The sequence below is a fragment of the Monopterus albus genome, unplaced genomic scaffold, assembly GCF_001952655.1.
Source record: "Monopterus albus unplaced genomic scaffold, M_albus_1.0 scaffold100.1, whole genome shotgun sequence".
Classification (NCBI taxonomy): domain Eukaryota; kingdom Metazoa; phylum Chordata; class Actinopteri; order Synbranchiformes; family Synbranchidae; genus Monopterus; species Monopterus albus.
This window is the reverse complement of record NW_018127980.1, coordinates 178293-197295: the sequence shown is the minus strand read 5'-3', so window position 1 is coordinate 197295 and position 19003 is coordinate 178293. Positions and strand designations below refer to the sequence as shown.

Below are 19003 nucleotides of genomic sequence, written 5' to 3'. Positions count from 1 at the left end.
AAATGAGGCCCAGCTGATTGGGTTTATGGCCTTAACTGTGACATTATAACACCCCGCTTTTGGAAGAGACAAATTTATGCTCCATTCCTCAGTTGTCCTGTTCATCACAACAGCATTATCCAGACTAAAAGTCCATACCACTGTTGAACCCATGTGCCTGGTATGGCTGACAACCTCCAGCCTGAAATTTGCATGTGTTGGAACTACTGACATGCATCTCCCAGAAGGCCTCAGGGCACAGATACTTTCAAACACCATCAAGGCTTGAGGCAGGACAGCAGAAAGCAGCACCGACCAAGGCTTGGAACTGGAAACAACAGACGCTGTGAGGTGATACCCTCCTGCTGTGGTGGGGAAGTGACAGTGAAGGTGGCGATGCAAACAGCAGCTGGACTGATTGGAGGTGTGGAGGTGACAGATGTTCCCGTGCTGTCCACTGCGATGGTGATCAGAGGTAATGTTGCCATGATTATTGTAGTTACAGTTGTGATTACTGCTGTTTTTGTAGTGACAGATTTTTCTTGCATGATTTCCAGCTTCATAAGTATCTGTGGTGCTGTTGTTATGTAAATGATCCTTAATGTTCCCATCACTGCAGCTCTTAATGTTTCCTTTACTGCTATTACTGTTCTTATAGTCATACTTGGGATTTAGTGTGAGGCTGAGGTGGTTTATAGTGGTGAACAGCTCCACACTCAGAAAAATGCATTCTCCAGCAGTCAGCTGATTACCTGATGCACCAATGTTAAGGTCAGAAAGAGCAGGATGCCCAACTACCTGCAGAAGCACACAGCCACATTACGTTGCACATAAACAACATGCATAAAAGCACACATAAAAGTGAGATGAGAGCATACGTCTGGTGACATACTTTTATCACTAATAGTGCTTGTTTAGACAAAGCCTGATATAACTTATTCCTCTGTAAAACTTCACTGTTCTCCAGGAAATGATTTAGCCTTTTTAAAATGTAACTTTATTTGTACTATATGAGACAGACTAATACATTGTTGGTTTTGGTCTTTTTTTATGGGATCGGTCGAAAAGATACATTGTGAATATCACCAGTGTGAAAATATGATCATTAATTCCTCATAATTATAACATTTTCAGTGACTGAAAGCAGATTACTCACAATATAGATTATATGTTGTCTCCATCCATAGGCACTTACTGACACTGTGTAAACTCCCTCTGTTTCCAAAGTCAGGTTCTGTGGATGTTTAGATGCATTAAAGCATGAACATATTATGCTGCTGAATGATGATGAATGAATGTTCTAATGGTTTTTTGGAAGTGTTCATGTTGACCCTTGACTTCTACAATATAAAAAAGATTAGTAACAAAATTATTATGAGAAAACCCTAGTAAAAGTTGTTGCATTTGATCAATTTTAACCTGTTATTTACAGGTTCGGATTCTGCTGTTGCTGCAGTTGCTGTCACCTTTACCAAAAATGTCTCTGATGTAACTGATTTGTTGGAGTTCTGCAATAAAACATTTGGCTTCTTGGAATAAAAATAAAAATAAAAAACTAAACTAAACTTTCAACAGGAATTTTCTTGCCAAACCTACTGTAAATTAAACACCTATGTTTTAAATGCAGTACTTTGTTTTCAAACAGCCCTTTATTTTTGATTTTATTATTATTATTTTTAGAACATGTGCAATTTTTGGACATTCAGAGATGAAAAGACATTGATAAGCAGATAATGACAGCAGGACAAAAATATAGTTTTCAGCTGAAAATGAAGAGTTGACATTTTTTTAAATATGTTTTGTAATAAGGCATTTATGAAGAGGCCTGATTGCAAATATGAATGGGCTGATTTTTAACATAATTAATTCGCTGCTGGAATCTAGTTATCATTTAAGGCCAAAACTGCCTCATTTATCTTAGATACTAAAGTGTTGTTGATTTGTGATCGGTAAAAATACTACCATATATCAAATTCTTTGTAGTAAATAATCACTTTAAAAGAGGGGGACTCCTTCAACATTTGAAAATCTTAGCTGGAGATACATGCATAGTAATATTTTAGTCCTACATACCAAAGTGCTGTTCAAACACTCAGCGATGGGGATGCAACAAGCTGTCTTTACACACATCCTCTCTCCCACTGCTTCCTTGTTTTCCTCTCTTTCTTTGAAATTAGACCACCAGCAGAATACCAGACCTTCACCCACATATTCCTGCAGTGTGACAGGGTCACCCAGGAGCATTACTTGCATGGCCATGCCGTGCAAATCTGTCTGTTTGAAGGGTGCACAGGAAGGGGTGCCCAGGGAGTCATGGAGCATAGGGATCACCAAGTGATCTGAAGAAGGCTGCAGGACAGACAGATGGAGTGTGGAGGAACGCGTGGAGAGGCGTTGATGAGTGATGTCTAAACAGAAAGTATCAGAGTAAGAGAGAAAAAGGGGAGAAACTGTTTTATTGTGTTCTTATTAATTAATTGATTATTCATCATTAACTGGTTGACTTATTGATTTCATATTTCCCTGAAGCTTCCAAAATCCACTCAGATGGCACAACAAAAGAACCATCATCCAACACACTGACATGACACGAATGCTGGGTTTTCAGGGTCATGCCCAGAAACTCCACAGTAACATAAGAGAGGTCCTGCTCTCCCACATTCAGAATCCCTGAGAATCACAGGTAAAACAAAATGTCCCTATAAGCTGTATATATTTCTTAAATTGTGCAAACATTAATGAAATATCCTGAGATTTTTTTCTTTGTGCGTAAACAGATTTTTTAACAGAAAAAAACTCTTAAATAAATCATTTTAAAATATTTTAACTACATTAATTTGTACATGTGAAGTTGTCTTGAAAGAATAATAGAACATGTGTTTTCATATTAAACGCAAAACTCTGTGTATCTTGTTTCCAGATTACATCCAAATATCTATGATCATTATTTTTGTATAATGCCTTTGATTGGTTTTTGCATGTATATACATTTTCTTTAAATGGGCTGGGCCTAAAATTCAGCCTAGAGTTGGAGCAGCCCTGCCCATAGACACACATACCCTATTTTTCTAATTAGGATAATCAATAATAATGATAAACAATATGAAACACATAATATAGTCAATAATAGAATTTACATTCATTTAAGCAACAATTCAAAACACTTTATAGAAAACCAAAACTAAGTAGCATCTTTATCAATAAGTGTTCATCAGAAAGTAACACCAGAGTCAACCTCTGTGCAAATTGAAGAGTCATATTTCCAAAAAGTAGACCAGTGCAAAATACTTTAGCAACTGACCTGTGGGCTGGTTGGGTCTGCCTGCCAGTTTCCCAGAAACCTCCATGAGAAAAGCCTTCCCAGCCTGCGCTATATCTGCAGAAATAACCAGATGAATGCTGCTGTGCAGAAATGGTCCTTCGGTTGTGTAGAGTGCTACAATCCCCTGTCCACTTCCAACAGGCCAGTGCAGAACACTGGACAGAAAAGAAAGGGAAGGAAACCTGTTTGTACCTTCAGCCACTTGATTATGAAACACACCTATGAAGCCATGAGAGACACTGAGGGATAGCACAAGGCAGTAGTCAGTCTCACCTTTGTCTTTCACTCCCCCCTCTGCCATCGTTGGAGCCTTTATTTGGAGATGCATTGAAGCACTCGCTGACCACCAAACCACGTAGCGCGTTGCTGCCACAGTAGCAGCTCTCTAAGGTCAACGCTGCAACCTGGTAACTTCAATGACAAACAGAATTAATAATTAGAATTAGAATGAATAATTTCTTTGTTTTTAACATGGCGCTCACACATAAACCAGCACTACCGTACATACAGAAAAGCAATGCAACCCAATGATTTAATGTAATAGGGCGTCTAACTGACTACCTGTTCCTAGGCTCTGAGAGGAGATTGTGTCTTATGGAATCACATGGTCGCAACAGGATTATTGAAATCTTAAAAAGTGGAACTTGTCCATCATTTTACACAAGAAATATCCAAACCAGTTTTAGCTGAACTACAACTGACTCTGCGTGCGATTACGCACAACTTACCCGTCATCCAGGCAGCGTGCAGAGCAGGTTACCGGGTCAAGGTCATGGACACCCTTGGGTGTATAAAGGAAAGATGAGTCGCTGGCATTGAAGCAGCCGAGGAACCATGGCGAATCCTCACGACCTGGCGGATGAACTGCCGCAGACAACATATTAAAAAACGGATGCAAGGAAATGAACGTATAAATAAAAGCACAATTCATGTCGGATGCGTAAAGTTTCCGGACAAAGGCCGCAGCGACACCAAGCTCAGGAGAGCAGCTGAATGCACAGATCGCATCTGATGAGGACGCGCAAGTATAAGACTGGGAAGAGTTGTGGACAGCAGGAGAAAAGCAGGTGCACTGACAACAAAAGCACTGTATGCACAGAGCGTGTGAATGCGGGAAGCGAGAACACAGCAGGTGACTGTTTGCAAATGAAGGAACTAAAAAGGGTCGTGAAGACGGAAGAGTTTTATTGAACGGGTATGCTAACAACCAGAAAAATCATTGTGACACTATGAGGTAAACTATCCCTGCCATAGCCTGGGTCACAGTGCATGTGTGGGACTCTTGTATTTGAATTTTAGAAAGGATGTGTGAACCCTTTTGGTTCATGGCCACAGTTTAGTGATGTGTAGTTTCCGTAGGTGTGGCGTCATGTGGTTTGATGATTTAGGCTAAAGAACATAATTTTGTTTGTTGCATGTATTGTCTAAGCTCCCCAGTCTGCGAAAATCACAAAGGGAACCAGTCAGTCGCACAAACCTGTATATCTTTACAGTGTTACCGGGGTTAGGGTTTTACCAATTTTCCATACAAAATGAAACTATTTCCAGGGAAATAAAGGCCGGTGCTGCGGTTTAAACTGTGCTTTTCCCCCCAGACAGACTGCAAAATAATTTGACCTAATGGGGGGAAAAATCGTTACCAGGTTAAAATAAAATCTGCATTTGAACAGAACAGAATCTGTTTATTATTTTGTCTACAGGTTTAATATAAATAGTTGATTTGGAATATTCTGCTGTTATACAGTGTCACAGTGAGTCAAACTAAACTGCCCCAATGTGACCTGGCCAGGCGCCCACATCAGGTAGGCTTGCAAACTGTATCACAGGAAGGAGATTAATTATTTATCTAATAGCCTACGTTTGTGAGAGGAAGGTCAAGTCAAGAAGCAAATCACATTTGTGATTTGATTTCATGTTGCCCAGCAGCCCATTTGTACCACTTGAAGGCCAGAGACTGGTTTATATTCTTTCATAAATACTTACAACAAAACAGGATTTTAAAAAAAGCATTCACAGGTAATCAAATATATGTTTTATTAGACTATGCCATTAGAAATCAGGTGCCAGGACTAGCCTTGGATCATCCTCATCCAAACTGAAGCCTCTCTATGGCATTAAAGCAATGTCCATTACTGACACACGCATCTTATTGGCCATTTGGTTTTATTCTGAGTCCTAGAATTTTTTTCTGACAAGTAAAATGACCCCGGGTTGACGCAAGATTAAATAGTTTTCAACTGTGTGGGTTTGTGTCCCAAGTTATTACTGCAGGGAGTTTATATAAAAACATCGTTTTAAACTGGACATGAAATCATCCCAGCACGAGACAAAATTCACTCTCCAGACGCGCTTTTTGCAGCGCGCGTCCGAGCTGTCAGGTTGAAAAACACGTCGGAACGGTCTTTGGTCCGAGTCCAGGTTGACCCGTGAGCCATTTTCTAACAAAGCGATCTGTTCTTGTAGCTAACTCCAGCGGTCCACCTTAAAAACCTCTTCCGGTTTACCAGACATCCCCTTTAAGAAAATTTCCACGTGTGCATGTGACCAGCAGGGGACGCTGTCTGACAGCATCATGTCTTCAAGCTGCCTGTGCCAGAGAGAGGTGCAGAGGGGGAATCAGACACATTTTCTGCCCATTTTGTGCAAAATAGCAACGCACGTATTTGATCTATTTCGTTTGGTTTCTTCACTCAAGGAGTCGCAAACGTCTTCAGATCATGAAAACACCAACTACACATAGTCTTCATGCCACCACAGAAACCCAGACAAATCCAAAAAAATAAATGATGAGTTTAGTTGATTTAATATCGATTCATCTGTATTATATGGAAACAAAACATTCATAGGGGGTGGCCCGATATTTGAAGCCCATGTAAGTCTTATATTGAGGTCATTCCTTGTGAATCAATTACTTACTTTATTTACCGAAAACACATAACGCTTTATGCGCTGTAGGACCCCCTGCAGCACGTTCCAGGACCCCTGGAGGTCCCCGGATCACATTTTGATGATGATTTTCTAACCAAACTCTGAACATCAATATGACGTTTTGTAGTCGGGACAGTGCGTAAAACCCAGCTCGGGCCTAATGAAGCTCCAGCAACCTGCTTAATTCATTAAGCGCGTGCTGTGTTTTAAATGCGCCGTGCACGAGGGGATACAACTGACAAACAATCTTGAAAACGAAATCTTTGGGAAACAAAACCCCTGCTAGATCAGCGTTACGCCGCTGGGTAGAGCAGACTCCCATTCAACCGAAACGTTATGTAAGCGCCTGCAGTGCGCGCCCATACCGAGGGCGCAGTCCGCTGGAGACAACGACAAACTTCGAATGACTTCCGTAGACGGAAGTCGTTTGAGGCGGACAGATCCTGAACACAGACAAATGTTTTAATGAGAATATTTTAGGCAGACACATAAAGGTGAAAAAACACCCAAAACTCGATTCACTCGCCTTTTTATTTGCATCATTTATCATCAGCGATCGTTTATCGGCGTCCATTAAAACCTAAGCAAGAAAATGATCAGTACAAATGTCATATGGACTTTTTTTTAGAAGAAAATATGTTAAGTTGAAATGAGGTTGTACGGTGTTTCCCAGATGTCTTCCCGGACGTAGGGCGTTAACGAACGTTCTGTGCAAAATAAAGACAAACTCCAGAAGAATAAAGACTGATGCACTGCCCGGAACCACCGGTGCTTTTGATAGAAAGGCTGAAAAATGGTGTGACCTAATGAAGCTCATTAAAGCAAACGCAGAAATACATTGAAAAGAGGAGGAAGGCAGGCGTATACCTCATCCAAGGTAACTCCATAACTATTGGCTGCAGGCAACACAGGTTCTTCTGAGAAAGAACGAAATGATGGCCACGCTTAGTTCTCTTCATCTGGGTATAAAGTTGTTGAAATGGTTTAAAAAATGTTCCTGATTATTTGTCGAACAAGTAAATTAGTCATGGCAACTGCAACTTCCACTTTTCTAACCAAATTATTTTTTGGTTTTCTGGATTAATCCGACCTTTTATGACTATTTACCCTTATGGCAAATTGAATTAGATATTTTAGCATAATTTCTTGAAAGGGTTTCTGGCAGCAAGACATGGCCTACATAGGAAACACAAATACATCTGAGCCAAAAGCACAGATAAAAATAATTCAATAAAAAACAAACATTTGTAAATCATGTCAAATCGCTAAACAACGTCCAGGGGTGACCACAGATTTCTTACATACCCTGGTCATTTAGCATGTTAGTGGTCATTTCAGTGAAACCCCCTAAATATCAGCTATTGTGTAGTTTTAAGGTTTTCTGTTCATATAGTTTGATATTTGAAGATTGCAGCAAAAGCTCTGGTCGAGAAAAGAAAACTCTGCGTCATGTTGTGGAAACACAAATAAAACTGGAGGTTTGGCACAAAGAGACAACTAATATGTGACCAAACTAGAATGTTTAAAATAAATGTAAAGACAGGTGAAACCGTTTGTTTCAACCCATTTTTGCTTCTACTATTTCATGCTTTAACAGTTTGTTTATTACATTTTCTTCACAAATAGCCAGCATATCTTTCAGTCATCTAAAGGTATTTTTTATATTTGAAGTAGTTGTTTGCTGTGGCTATGCTAACATATCTTTATTTTTCTGCAAACGATTTTACATTGCATTTCTGATTGATTGAACGAATCTGTATTATATAACACATAGATTCATATTTTAAAAAAGTCCTCCTTTAATTGACCGTATGATCTTTGTCATTTTATTTTCATTAACTAAAGTCGAACTTGTAGTTAAACTGTTCATGAATTAACATGTCATCCAATCAGCTGCTTTAAGTGAACAAAAGCTCTTCAGTCCTGCGTGATGATCCTCTCAAGAAGCAGAACAGAACCTGTTTCTTCTCTTTGCGCACAAAGGGACAAGAATATGCCCCAAACTCTGTATATCTGCTCCTCGTTCACCGCACTTACCAATTTATTTACAAGCCCCTCAACCACTAAACAAGGCTTGAAATGCAGAAAAAAATCCGGAGGGCCCTGATAAACCAAGAGTAAGACGCAGTTCTGAGAGGATGAATGTATCAGAAAGCTCAAACACAGCCACTGACATGTTAAGAATAAGAAAACCGATGGGCTATTAGGACACATAGGTTTGTAATGTACTTTTAAACCTTTAATCTTCCAGTGAAGACTTAATCCTGTGATGCTAATTCATCTGAGTCATCACTGTGCTTACTGTGAACATGCAAGTCAAACATCGCTATTCAAATGTTATTTGACAGATCTCAGAATATTGGTTTTCTCACAATAAAAACAATGTGGATCATTAGTCTAGAAAAATAATCTGACTGGAATTTAACCAATATTTTAAATTCAAATGAATGTTGATACAAAAATCCACCGAGCCAACAGACTAAGCAAAGCATCTGTTAGAAATGTCATTACTGAAAACATCACTTTGGAAGGAAGGAAAATTCAAGCGATTTTTCATTTGGCTGTGAACAGGTCAATTAAATAAGGAGTTGGTTACAACCAGTCTTGAGTCTCGGTCCCCTTTGTCTCACATCCTGACACTCAATCTAAAGAAGTGGTTGAAAACTGTTGGCTGAAACCTTATCTGCCAAAGGCCCAGACAGCCCCCCAAAAAGAGAACTATTATATTTCTCAGTCACTTGAGAAACTTCATTTGAAGAGGAGAAGAAAGGGAAACTCATCCACTCAAATCTGCTTCTGACACATCACGTCTCCTGCCTGCATGCCCTGCAGCAAGGCAGCAGGCCCATTCATTTGTCTGCTGTTTGACATGCAGGTTTCAAAATGAGACTATCTCTTTACTTGTGCAAGGGGTGAGAGCACTGATATACTAATCAGTTGTCAGTATTGGGGTCAAATTAATGGGATTATTTCTGTTTTGTATATTAAGAACATATGTTTTATTCATTTTTGTTGTGCCCCTATATGAGTGTGTTTACAGCTCTGGAGGAAGTTCTCTGTTGTGTGTCTGTGTGTCTGTGTGTGTGTGTGTGTGTGTGTGTGTGTGTGTGTGTTGGTGGCTTTTATCCCTGCTCCAGCCTGGGCTCCTTATCCCTTGTCCCAACTCCCTGGTATGAGGGGTCAAAGGTCACTGCTGCTTGTGGCAGTGTTCAAATCCCCCTATAGTGTGTAATGTTCTCAACTGACCTGTCGTTTTATAAAAGGAACCAGTGTCCAGATATTAGTTTTCAGGCCGTGGGACGTTTTAATCAGTCGATCTTGGACATTAAATAGAAATTTCTTTTTTTTTGTTCCTGACATTTCAATTTATCCAAATAAACTACAATATGCATTTAATGGAATTTATTTTAACTAGTTCTAGGACATTTGTTTTTTTATTTATTTAACAGAAACACAACCTACGTATTCACATGACCTAATGCAAATTCATTTCAATGTGCCAAAGTGTTTCTATCAGAGTTTTCAACACAGAGATTTGTGCGTGAAGGAAAGGTTCAGTTTATAATTTACTAAATTCATTTAAAAAACTTTTAGAAAAGGCCTTCACAGATAGGAGTGTATATCAAATTTCTTAGAAGAATTATTACAAATAGCTCAGCAGACCTTAGAAATATGGTAAGAAATAAAAACACCAGGTGTTAATGATGAAACATGCTTGAAACAGATTAAATCATTTAATGCAAACAACAGGAATGTCAAATGTTAATTTTGCTTGACGTGTTATTGATATGGGGTTGATGTTGTCTACGTGTCTTAACCCTCCTTTTCAACTGAGAACCTTGTTCTATGTCACACTGACTGTGCGCTGTGATAATTCTTATAGTAAAGTGTCTCGACCTGAATAAACACAGAGTAATTTTAATGTATAATGCAACTATCTGGTATGGGAACCTTGTGAATATAGAAAATGTGTGATCTATTTTGTATAGTCTTATAAATTCTCCCCAAAACCTTATGAATAATTCCCAGTTAACCTTCTAATATGATCCTTGTGCGCACAGTGCTGACCAACAGAAAACAGAAGATGGTGACTAACATAATTTTTAGGCCTTAGGAGGAAAAAATGTTGATAAATAACAGGAGAAGAGCTTAAATGAGAAGAGGTTGGATTAAATGCCTTCTTCTGATTCAGCGTTACTGGTCGAGGCCAATGTGCGTAACTGAACCGGGCTCGATAACTGTGTTCAAAAGTTGCTACAGCCTCCATCCATCATTAGACTGACTACATCTGGCTCTCTCCTGTCCGCAGGAAAGCGCTTACAAATGGAGTTGAGCTCCATGACGGGGCCCTTCGGTGCTGGTTTTCCCCTTCTTCCCCCGCGCACTCCCTCCGGCCACTGAGCCTCAGACTTCAGCTCTCTGGCTCCCTGGGTCTGAAACACGTTTTCAGCACTTTGGGACATTTCAGTTCAATTTACACAGGCAGGCTAGAAAAACAGAACAGTTTCTACATGTCGGCAAAGACATCCTCGCTAATCAAACGTTTTATAAAATAAAATAAAATAAGATAGACGCGGACAGGCCTATATAATTATATCAACATGCTCCAACCAAACGGGATGTATTAGTGCTTCCATGTTTGGAAACGCTGTTTAACTATGTGCTGGGAGGTTAATGTGATCAAATCACTTTGAGTTCTTTACATTCCAACAGGACACCAAATAACATTTTAGTTGGTACTTTGCGGAAACAAATTTCCGTTTGAATGGGTTTTTTTTTTTTTTAAAGCAAAACGTTCCCACCTTCTCTCCGCACTGGCCGCCATCGCTTCCCCTGACTCGGGGTCTGAGCAGCGGGGCGTCGTGTGAAACCCAGCGCTGCTTCCGCCATCGTAGCCACTGATGAGACGGGTAACATGTATAACAATCCCTCAGCCTTTTTGTGCTTTTGTGTCACTGTTGCCTAATGATGACCATGTAAAATATGAAGTCGACATGGCCGAAATGTGTAAATAGGAACGTTTGGAGGTTTTTTAGTTATGTAAACATTACATCAAACAAGCATTTGTATGAAATCAGGACTGAACAAAATAAAAAATCTCTGAATACACTAAAGCACTTGGATGGATGGTGACTGTACCATTTCCACCATTAGTTTGTTTTCCAGCTCTGAGGAATCCCGTGGGGACAGCGCGGTGCTTCGCCCCATGAAAGGAGTGTATTTAGAAATATACAGCAATAATCTAATATGAAAAATGTCTCGTATTTTTCTTTAGCATCAGCATCACACAAAAGTTAGTGGGTTGCATTTAAATATCAATGGGGCACACCTACACAACATGCGAGGACACACACCGAGCTGAGGGTTTGTTGCTGAGGGCTTGGGTGTGAAAAGCTGAACCTTTATCATTTCATTACAAGTGAACTGACGTTGCTCGGTTTGCAACGTGTAGCCTGCGTGCACACGGGAGAAGCTCATCATAGCTACAGTATACTATATAATATCTGAGTTTTCTTATTCCACCAAGTTAGCCAGGCTACGTAAGGGAATGTATTGGGTTTATTTGACCATCTTCAGCATGATTCAGAACATTGCCCTGCAGCAGAAGCTGCCTGGTGACAAAACTAAAAGACAAATAAAGTAAGTATGTGCTTGCGGCTCATTTAATGGGCTCTTCTGTTCGCTGAGACACTCCTGTATTCACAAAACAACAGATCAGAAAGCACACACACACACTCACACACACACACACTCACAGAGAGAGGGAGAGTAGTCTACATTACAAACAAAAAGCTTAGAAATTGTTGCTGCTATAAAGGCTGCGATAACACACCTACTTTTACAGATTCTCTACAAAACATCCAAAGAATTTCTTTGCTTATTATTTTTTTAAACCAAAATATTATAATATATAGTCTATAAAATATTACGAGCTTGGGAGTGTGAAGAGGCGAGTGACAGGGGAATAATTTACAAGTGTGAGATTAAACGTCCTGACAATTTAATTGTCTGAATGATCTGTGCAAAATGCTGACACGGCATCTGTCTATCAGCATTACCCATAATTGTTTTCCAAAATATGCAGCCATTAAAAAGCCGAGTTCTTTAGAAAAACGTAGCTTCAAATACACTAAATGTATGAATGCTTATTTTGTTCTTTTACGTGTATTTTTTCTGTTGTTATTCTACAGAAGTGTGATTGCGAATCTACACTGAGATCTAACCCTGAAACAGGAGCACAGTGACTGGTGTCAGCCCCTGCAGCCTCCACCGGGGCCACACAGCCCGACAGCCCCGGCTCTTCTTGTCAACCTCGGGGCTTTGGCCTGGACCATTGGCAGAGTCTCATTAATCAGAGAGACATCACGTAGCCCAATACATGGCAGACTGAGCGCAGGGCAAGTCTGCTCAAAGCTTCTTAGAGAAGTTGCATTCTGCACATTTCTGGAGGTCCAGTCGCCTTCGGGCGAATTTCCTGTGCCGCATGTAGCCTCTGGTGTGGCCGTGGATAGCTCATGTGTATCCCATGTGGCTTCAGTATATCTGGATTTGCCTTCTGCATACGAGATTAACGGCTTATCTAGTTGTTTGTTGGTTTATATTGACGTTTATCGGCATGTTGGCCATTTCTGCACACAGGCCTCCTGTAAATGCAATGCTACAGTATCGATTTAGCTCAAAGGTTCAGTGTTGGGCCAGAGGTTTGGCTTCACGCGTTCAACGAGCACTACCTCAGTGACTGCCTCTTGTTATTATTACAGGCCTGTTTCTGCCCCACACCCCTTAAATACACTGGGAATGGGAATCCATACTTTAAGAGTCTTTATAGCCATAGTTTAGGAATAACAATCGGTCATTACATTAAATAATCTTGTTAGTTTAAACAGGTCACAATGTGAAGAAGGACTGTAGATCTGTTTGGGGTCTATTTCCTTTACGATCCCGAAACCTCGTACCCTCAGGACAAAACGCTTCTCTGTTGGGCTACTTAACTGAACATAACCTATGGCCACATTTCCTTTGAAATATTTATGATGTTACTCAGTTTTCATAGAAAACTGTAAACTTATGACATTTTATGACATATGGTGCAAGAAATATCAAAGATTTACACCAGCTGGACTTCCAAATAAAGAGATAATTGAATAAAGGGAAATCCCCTAAAGAAAGTTTAAAAATCACTTCACTTATTTGTTTTCATAACCCTCTCCAGCTTGTCCATCAAATCTGTTTAACCCCCTCCAAAACAAGCAAAGCTTGCCCAACTCGAAAGAAAGAGAGAGAGCCTGATCATTACACTCAGTCGCGTTTAATGAATGCTTCATAATTAAAAAGAGAAAGGGAAAGTGCTTTAGAAATCCACCGTTCAAGTTTCCATTTCAAGTGCAGCGGCCCTATACATAGATATATTCACACAAATGATCAATATAGGCCTACAAGAACCCCCCGGAATTCACAAAAATAAATATTCAGTTCTAATCAACCAGTGACTTCAAATGCCATGTCAAAAACATGACCTCAAGTACAGCATCGAAAAAGCCAAGTAAATGAGGAGGGCAGGGTGGGGGGGGGGAGGGGGGAGAGAGCCACCAGCCTCTAGCTGCTGCACGACGCAATTGTTTACATTGATAGCGTCACTGTCAGAGAGCTATTTGTCTTAACGGTGAAGAGCACCCCCCCCCCAACAGGCCATTACCACCACCTCCGTCCCTCAGCCGCGCATTGTGAGCACTGCGTGAGAATGAGCTGGTACGTCAGGGGGGCAAACCCGCACGGCTCTGGCTGCAGGCTACTCCTCTCCTTCTTACGCCGTGCAAGCTATGCTTTTGACATGCGGATTAAAGGTTGAAAGCTTCGCTCCTGCAACACAGCGATGCCCCCCTCCCCCCCCCTCCCCCTTGCACTGCGAGCCTGCTCATATACTGGCTTGTGTCATAGCCTCAAAAATTGAGAACAGAAGTTTAAAATTGAACTAAGAAACAAGGCCTGTGATGACTTTGGGCTTCAAGGCTGCAGGATGGTGATTTAGTCACATTGCTAAACATCTACAACATGTATTCACACTGATTTAGGCAGAGTGAAAGTCCTTTTTTAAAAATTTCCCCCTTTAACAATCTCCCATTAAATAGTTCCCCCAGTCCTCTGAATGAATGAGCCATTGCAGTGTTTCTGAGAAGGCTGACATCATCCATGGGCTTTGGGTTTGTTGTGATCCAGATAGCCAAGCTGGGCCTCTCTTTGTCAGGCATTAAAAGGCTGCCAATTAGCAGAGCGCGTCCGGTGCTGCCATTAAATACATCTACACAGTTCCTTAAAATACCTACATGTAGGTGCAGCTCCAACCACTTGATTTACTGCTGTTTATAGATGTGTACAATGAAACAGACCTGGGGCAATCACTGACTGACCATATTCAAAAGGCTACATTAAAGATCGTGACATTTGGCAAATAAAGAAAGCGATATTTTAAAAATAAAAGAATATTGTATTTTGGGCGTCTTGACTAATGCTAGGAAAGGAGGCTTTTCCAGCTCAGATCCAGACAACTGACATCAACTAAAATAGAATAATGAACAGCAGTGGCTTCATTGAAATTAGCATATCATTAAATTACAGGCAGACAACCATCCGTGGTTAGAAACTCACACATGGCTAAATTATACCAGCAGTAAAACGAGTTTGTCCTTTGTGGCCACATCCAAATTAGACAAACTCGTCTTTAGTGTGTTTTAATCAGCATCTCTCAGACATCATTTCACAGGCTGGTCAGAAAATCCTAAAGCTGACCCCCAAAAGTGTCAAAGTGCAATGCATTTCAGCCTATCGCTTGTGCTTTGTTGCACTGTTTCTGGGTTGCCAGTATAACTAGAAGGAGTCCGAAGCTGTTTTGGTTCTATTTCGTGAGCCACATCCCATTGATAAACTAACATTGTCACTGTGTTTTACATTTTCCTGACTTATGTGCGTGCTCTGAACGCAAATGCAGACTCACTGTGGCACAAATATGATGGAGAAATCCGTGGCCCAGTTGTCATGAATGGAGTCTACGGTGGGACTTGACGTGCTATGACGATCTGAGCCTCTTTCTTTCTTTCTTTCTTTTGATTGTCTGTACATAAGGCCCGTGTTGTGTCTAGGCCTGTGTTTGTGCACGCCACACATTTGCAAACCAGGAAAGACTCCGTAGAAATACAAGAAAACAAGACTGAAAAACAAACCATTAGTGCTCAAAAAAAGGAATAAATTCATATAAAATCTAATAAAGACTTAAGTGTCAGCATGTATAATTAGGCATCAATAAACTAAATTTTAATTATTCTCTGAAACTGAACATTTGGACACATGGGCCATTGTGGCCAAGCTGGTCAACATGACGGTCATGGCAGAAATTACAGCTTGGATATATAAAATTCACCAAGTGGCACAGAATGGGAAAACCTGATATTTTTTTCTTGATTCACCAAGTAAAACTTACGGTCAGTTACATCTGCAATAAACAGTCTCATCTCAAAGATTTCTTTTTACCCCCTACTCTCTGTCAGACAAAGCACAAAACAAAACGCTGAAACGCAGACACCATACAATCCAACAGGCCGAGAATGGAAACGCTAACATGTTGCCAAGGACAGATAACTTATTTTAAAAACACAAGTGTTTTAAGCATACGGTCTCCCAGTCCTGTGGGCGGTTTGTGAGGCTGCAGAAGAGCATCATGTACATTTTCCTCCCTTTCCCGAAACTTGAAAACAAAGCGGAATGTAAATCCATTCACGGAAAAACGGGACGAAAACAATACACCGATGAAGTTGAGGCCAATTTGGTGGACTTACTTTAAGACTGAGACTACGGTTAGGCTGGAGATGGACACTGTGAGGGCTTTAGTTTTTTGTTTTGTTTTTTTTCTGCTTAAAACACAGCTCAGTATTTCCTAGTTCTCTGAGCATGTGGGGGAGGGAGAATCTGGCCGCCTGGCTGCCACCTCCACACGGGGTGGGATGGAGGGGGAGGCCCGGGGCTCCTCAGCAAGTTCATGGAGTAAGCAGGACACAAATCCCCGTCAATGCCAAGAACTAGGGACGGCGGGGATGGGAAATTTGCCATCAGGCTGAAAGGCATTTTTGCAGGCGATGCTACGGTGCTCGTGTTGCTGCGTTTGCGTCTGCTCGGTAAATCCTCCGTGGATGTGTCCTCGGGACGAGACGACGAAGAGGAGGAGGCAGCCTTGTTGCGCCTGTGGACATTTTGCTTTGTTTGCGTTCTGGAAACTCGGGGTTTTTTACTCCCTGGTACTGGCGCCCTGCAAATGCTGTGTCTGTGCTCCCCTTCCTCGCTACGTGGTGTATCTTGGGTGCTCCTGCATTCTTCAGGACCACATGGGGTCTCCTGATTCGCCTCATGGCTCTCTGTGATTTTAAGCCCGCTGTTGAAAAAGTCCCCTTGTTTGATGACTCTGCTGGGATACTGGCCATTGCTGATCTCTGCCTTATCTCCTTTACATTTGACTACAGTGGCCTGGGTCTGGTATTCATATTCATCACAGCTTTCCTCCACTTTAACTTTTACATTGTGGAGGTTGAACGGTGGTGTCCTAGCCCTGTCGCTGTCCGGGTGGGGGTTGGCGGTTACAGAAGGCTCCTCCGCCTCGGTCTTTATGTTTTTCAGTGAAGTGGGTAGTTTTAAGATGGTGGCTTTTGCTTCCCCTTTGTCTGTATATCTGGAGAGCTTTGCGTCTTTGTCCTGGTCACACTGTGCGCTCTGTTCCGAGGGGAAATTGGCGAGATGCACCGGTGTCATGCGTGAGGGGTGAAAACCCTTATTGCGGTTGAGTCCCGGTGAACAAGAGGCCGGTTCATCCACAGGGTCAGCCCTGTTTGGATCCGACTCAGATGCCGTTTCCTTTTGGGACCTCCCTCCCACAACAGCTGAGTTCAGTTTTGGTGGCTGTAAGGGTCCCAAGTCATTTCTAATTTCACTGCATATAAATTCACATTTTTGACGTTTCTCCTGTTTGCTGTCTTCTGTCTGTGAAGTGGCAACATGGCACAGTGTGTTGAGTTGTTTTTGTTGTTGCTGCTGGTTGTAATGAAACGTGGGCTGTAGGACCAATGGCGCTTTATCGGCGTTGTGACTTTTGGCGAGAGAACCCACCCGGGCCCGTCTGAAGCGGATACTCTGGATCGAAACACGACTGGAGACTGAGCTTGAGTCAGATTGAGAAGAGCTTCTCTCCTCATCTGAACTGACCTCTGAACTCTCTGACTGCGTGTCATCTTCATCCTTACCCTCCTCTTCCTCCTCTGAGCTCCCGGAGTTACTGGTTGTGGAGAAGTTGGACCCAAAGTCCGAGTCCTGGTATGCCCGGTCTGAGTTGGTGCTGGACTCGGTGTCACTGCTGTAACCCTCAAGAAAACTTGGTTCGTGGTTATGATGATGATGGTGATGCTGGTGGTGATGGTGGTGGTAAGGTCTGGGGTCAAGATATAAGTCCGGACCGAGATGGAAAGCACCAAACGAAGTCCCGTGACCGCTGGATGCTTTGGGTTGTACAAGCAGCACCGGTGGTACATGGTGGTGCGCGTGCCTGCTCCTGCTCCACGAATGCCTGGCGCTGTCCCTGCCGCCGCCCCCCTCTCGCCTCCTCTTCCTTTTGTGGAGTAGGTCGCCGGGTGTGCGCGAGAGCCGGGACTGAGCAGCTATGGCGGACTGAAGCACCACCGGCTGCCGGCTTATTGCGCTCCTGAAAAAGGCGTGCCTTTGGCTCAGAGTAACACAATCCCCTGTTATTTTCGCTGTTTCATAGTTTTTAAAGTGTCTGTAACTGGACTTAGTCGCCGAACAGTAATCACGTCCGTGCGTTTTGTGGTAAAATTGAGGTAGTTTGGAGTCCCTAAGGCAAGGAGTCCGCTCTTTCCTCCTACCCGTTTTGTTGTGAAGTGTGACAGTGTCCGGGACACCGTGCAAACTAAACCAAACTTTTTCCTTCCACAGCTCGGCGTCTGTACCGAGGAGACCCGATGAAACATCAGGATCCTTGGGGGAACACACTGCTTTCGCTTTCCTTTTGTTGGACTTCAACACCCGCTCTGTCTTGCAGGAGAAATACAGAGCCTCCACGTCCTCCCGCGATATGAGAGTGCATTTAGCGGCATGGAAAGCTATAGAGTTTATTGCTTTGAGCTTTCGCAGCTCCTCCAGATCGCAGTTGTGCTTCTTCACCTTCAGGTGATCCATGCGCTTGTGCACAGTGGTCCGAGGGATGTTCTTCAGCAGGTCGGTGAAGACCTGAGACAAAGCAAACATTTGCTTGCCTTTGATGAGCAGGTATCCAAGTCTTACTCCCTGCATTTCCTCAAAGCCACACTCTAGGTCTCCCATGTTTTATGTATCCGCTCCAATATTAATCCGTGTCAGTCCTCTCAGTGCAATATGGATTTACCAGTTAATGGCATGGGGTCGTGAGCTTAGGGCATCCTGCTCATACCTTTAATCCATCCACACTGCTGCTGCGTCATGAGAATGCAAACTTCGACATGCGGAGTTAAATGGAGTTGCCGGTGTCTAATAGGTTGCATGAGCCGATACCAGCCCCCCCTCGCTTCTGGCCCCGGTCCGGCATGGCGGAGGAATGCGACTAAATGCATCCACCAAGCCTGGGCTGCTTCTACCTGCCGCAGCCGGCTCTACTCCCCTCTGGTCGGCAGCAGGACAAGAGATAGGTGTACTCCACTGCCTCAGCCAGAGGGATAAAAAAGCTCGAAAAGAGAGAGGGAAAGA

At 42.3% G+C, this 19003-nt stretch overlaps 2 protein-coding genes across 2 annotated transcripts in view; both read right to left on the bottom strand.

Moving 5' to 3' along the window:
- The window catches only part of pkd1l1 (polycystin 1 like 1, transient receptor potential channel interacting), a 35203-nt gene extending 24084 nt beyond the window's left edge, over positions 1–11119 (bottom strand). Inside the window, exons 1-8 of the mRNA XM_020609629.1 lie at positions 11032–11119; positions 6595–6672; positions 4030–4309; positions 3575–3712; positions 3281–3456; positions 2564–2649; positions 2173–2328; positions 644–777 (exon numbers count right to left, since the gene is read on the bottom strand). Of these exons, the coding sequence (XP_020465285.1) occupies positions 644–777; positions 2173–2328; positions 2564–2649; positions 3281–3456; positions 3575–3712; positions 4030–4309; positions 6595–6672; positions 11032–11119 (1136 nt within the window). The remainder of the gene's footprint in view (positions 1–643; positions 778–2172; positions 2329–2563; positions 2650–3280; positions 3457–3574; positions 3713–4029; positions 4310–6594; positions 6673–11031) is intronic.
- A 2960-nt stretch (positions 11120–14079) lies between these two features.
- Positions 14080–18933, bottom strand: skida1 (SKI/DACH domain containing 1). The gene has a single exon (XM_020609570.1). The coding sequence runs from the start codon at positions 18602–18604 to the stop codon at positions 16148–16150; it is 2457 nt and encodes an 818-aa protein (XP_020465226.1). The 5' UTR covers positions 18605–18933; the 3' UTR covers positions 14080–16147.
- Between the last annotated feature and the right edge of the window lie 70 nt (positions 18934–19003).

Bases quoted from the DNA above. Each gene is read 5' to 3' on its own strand.
- skida1 (XM_020609570.1), bottom strand. From the start codon at position 18,604: ATGGGAGACCTAGAGTGTGGCTTTGAGGAAATGCAGGGAGTAAGACTT.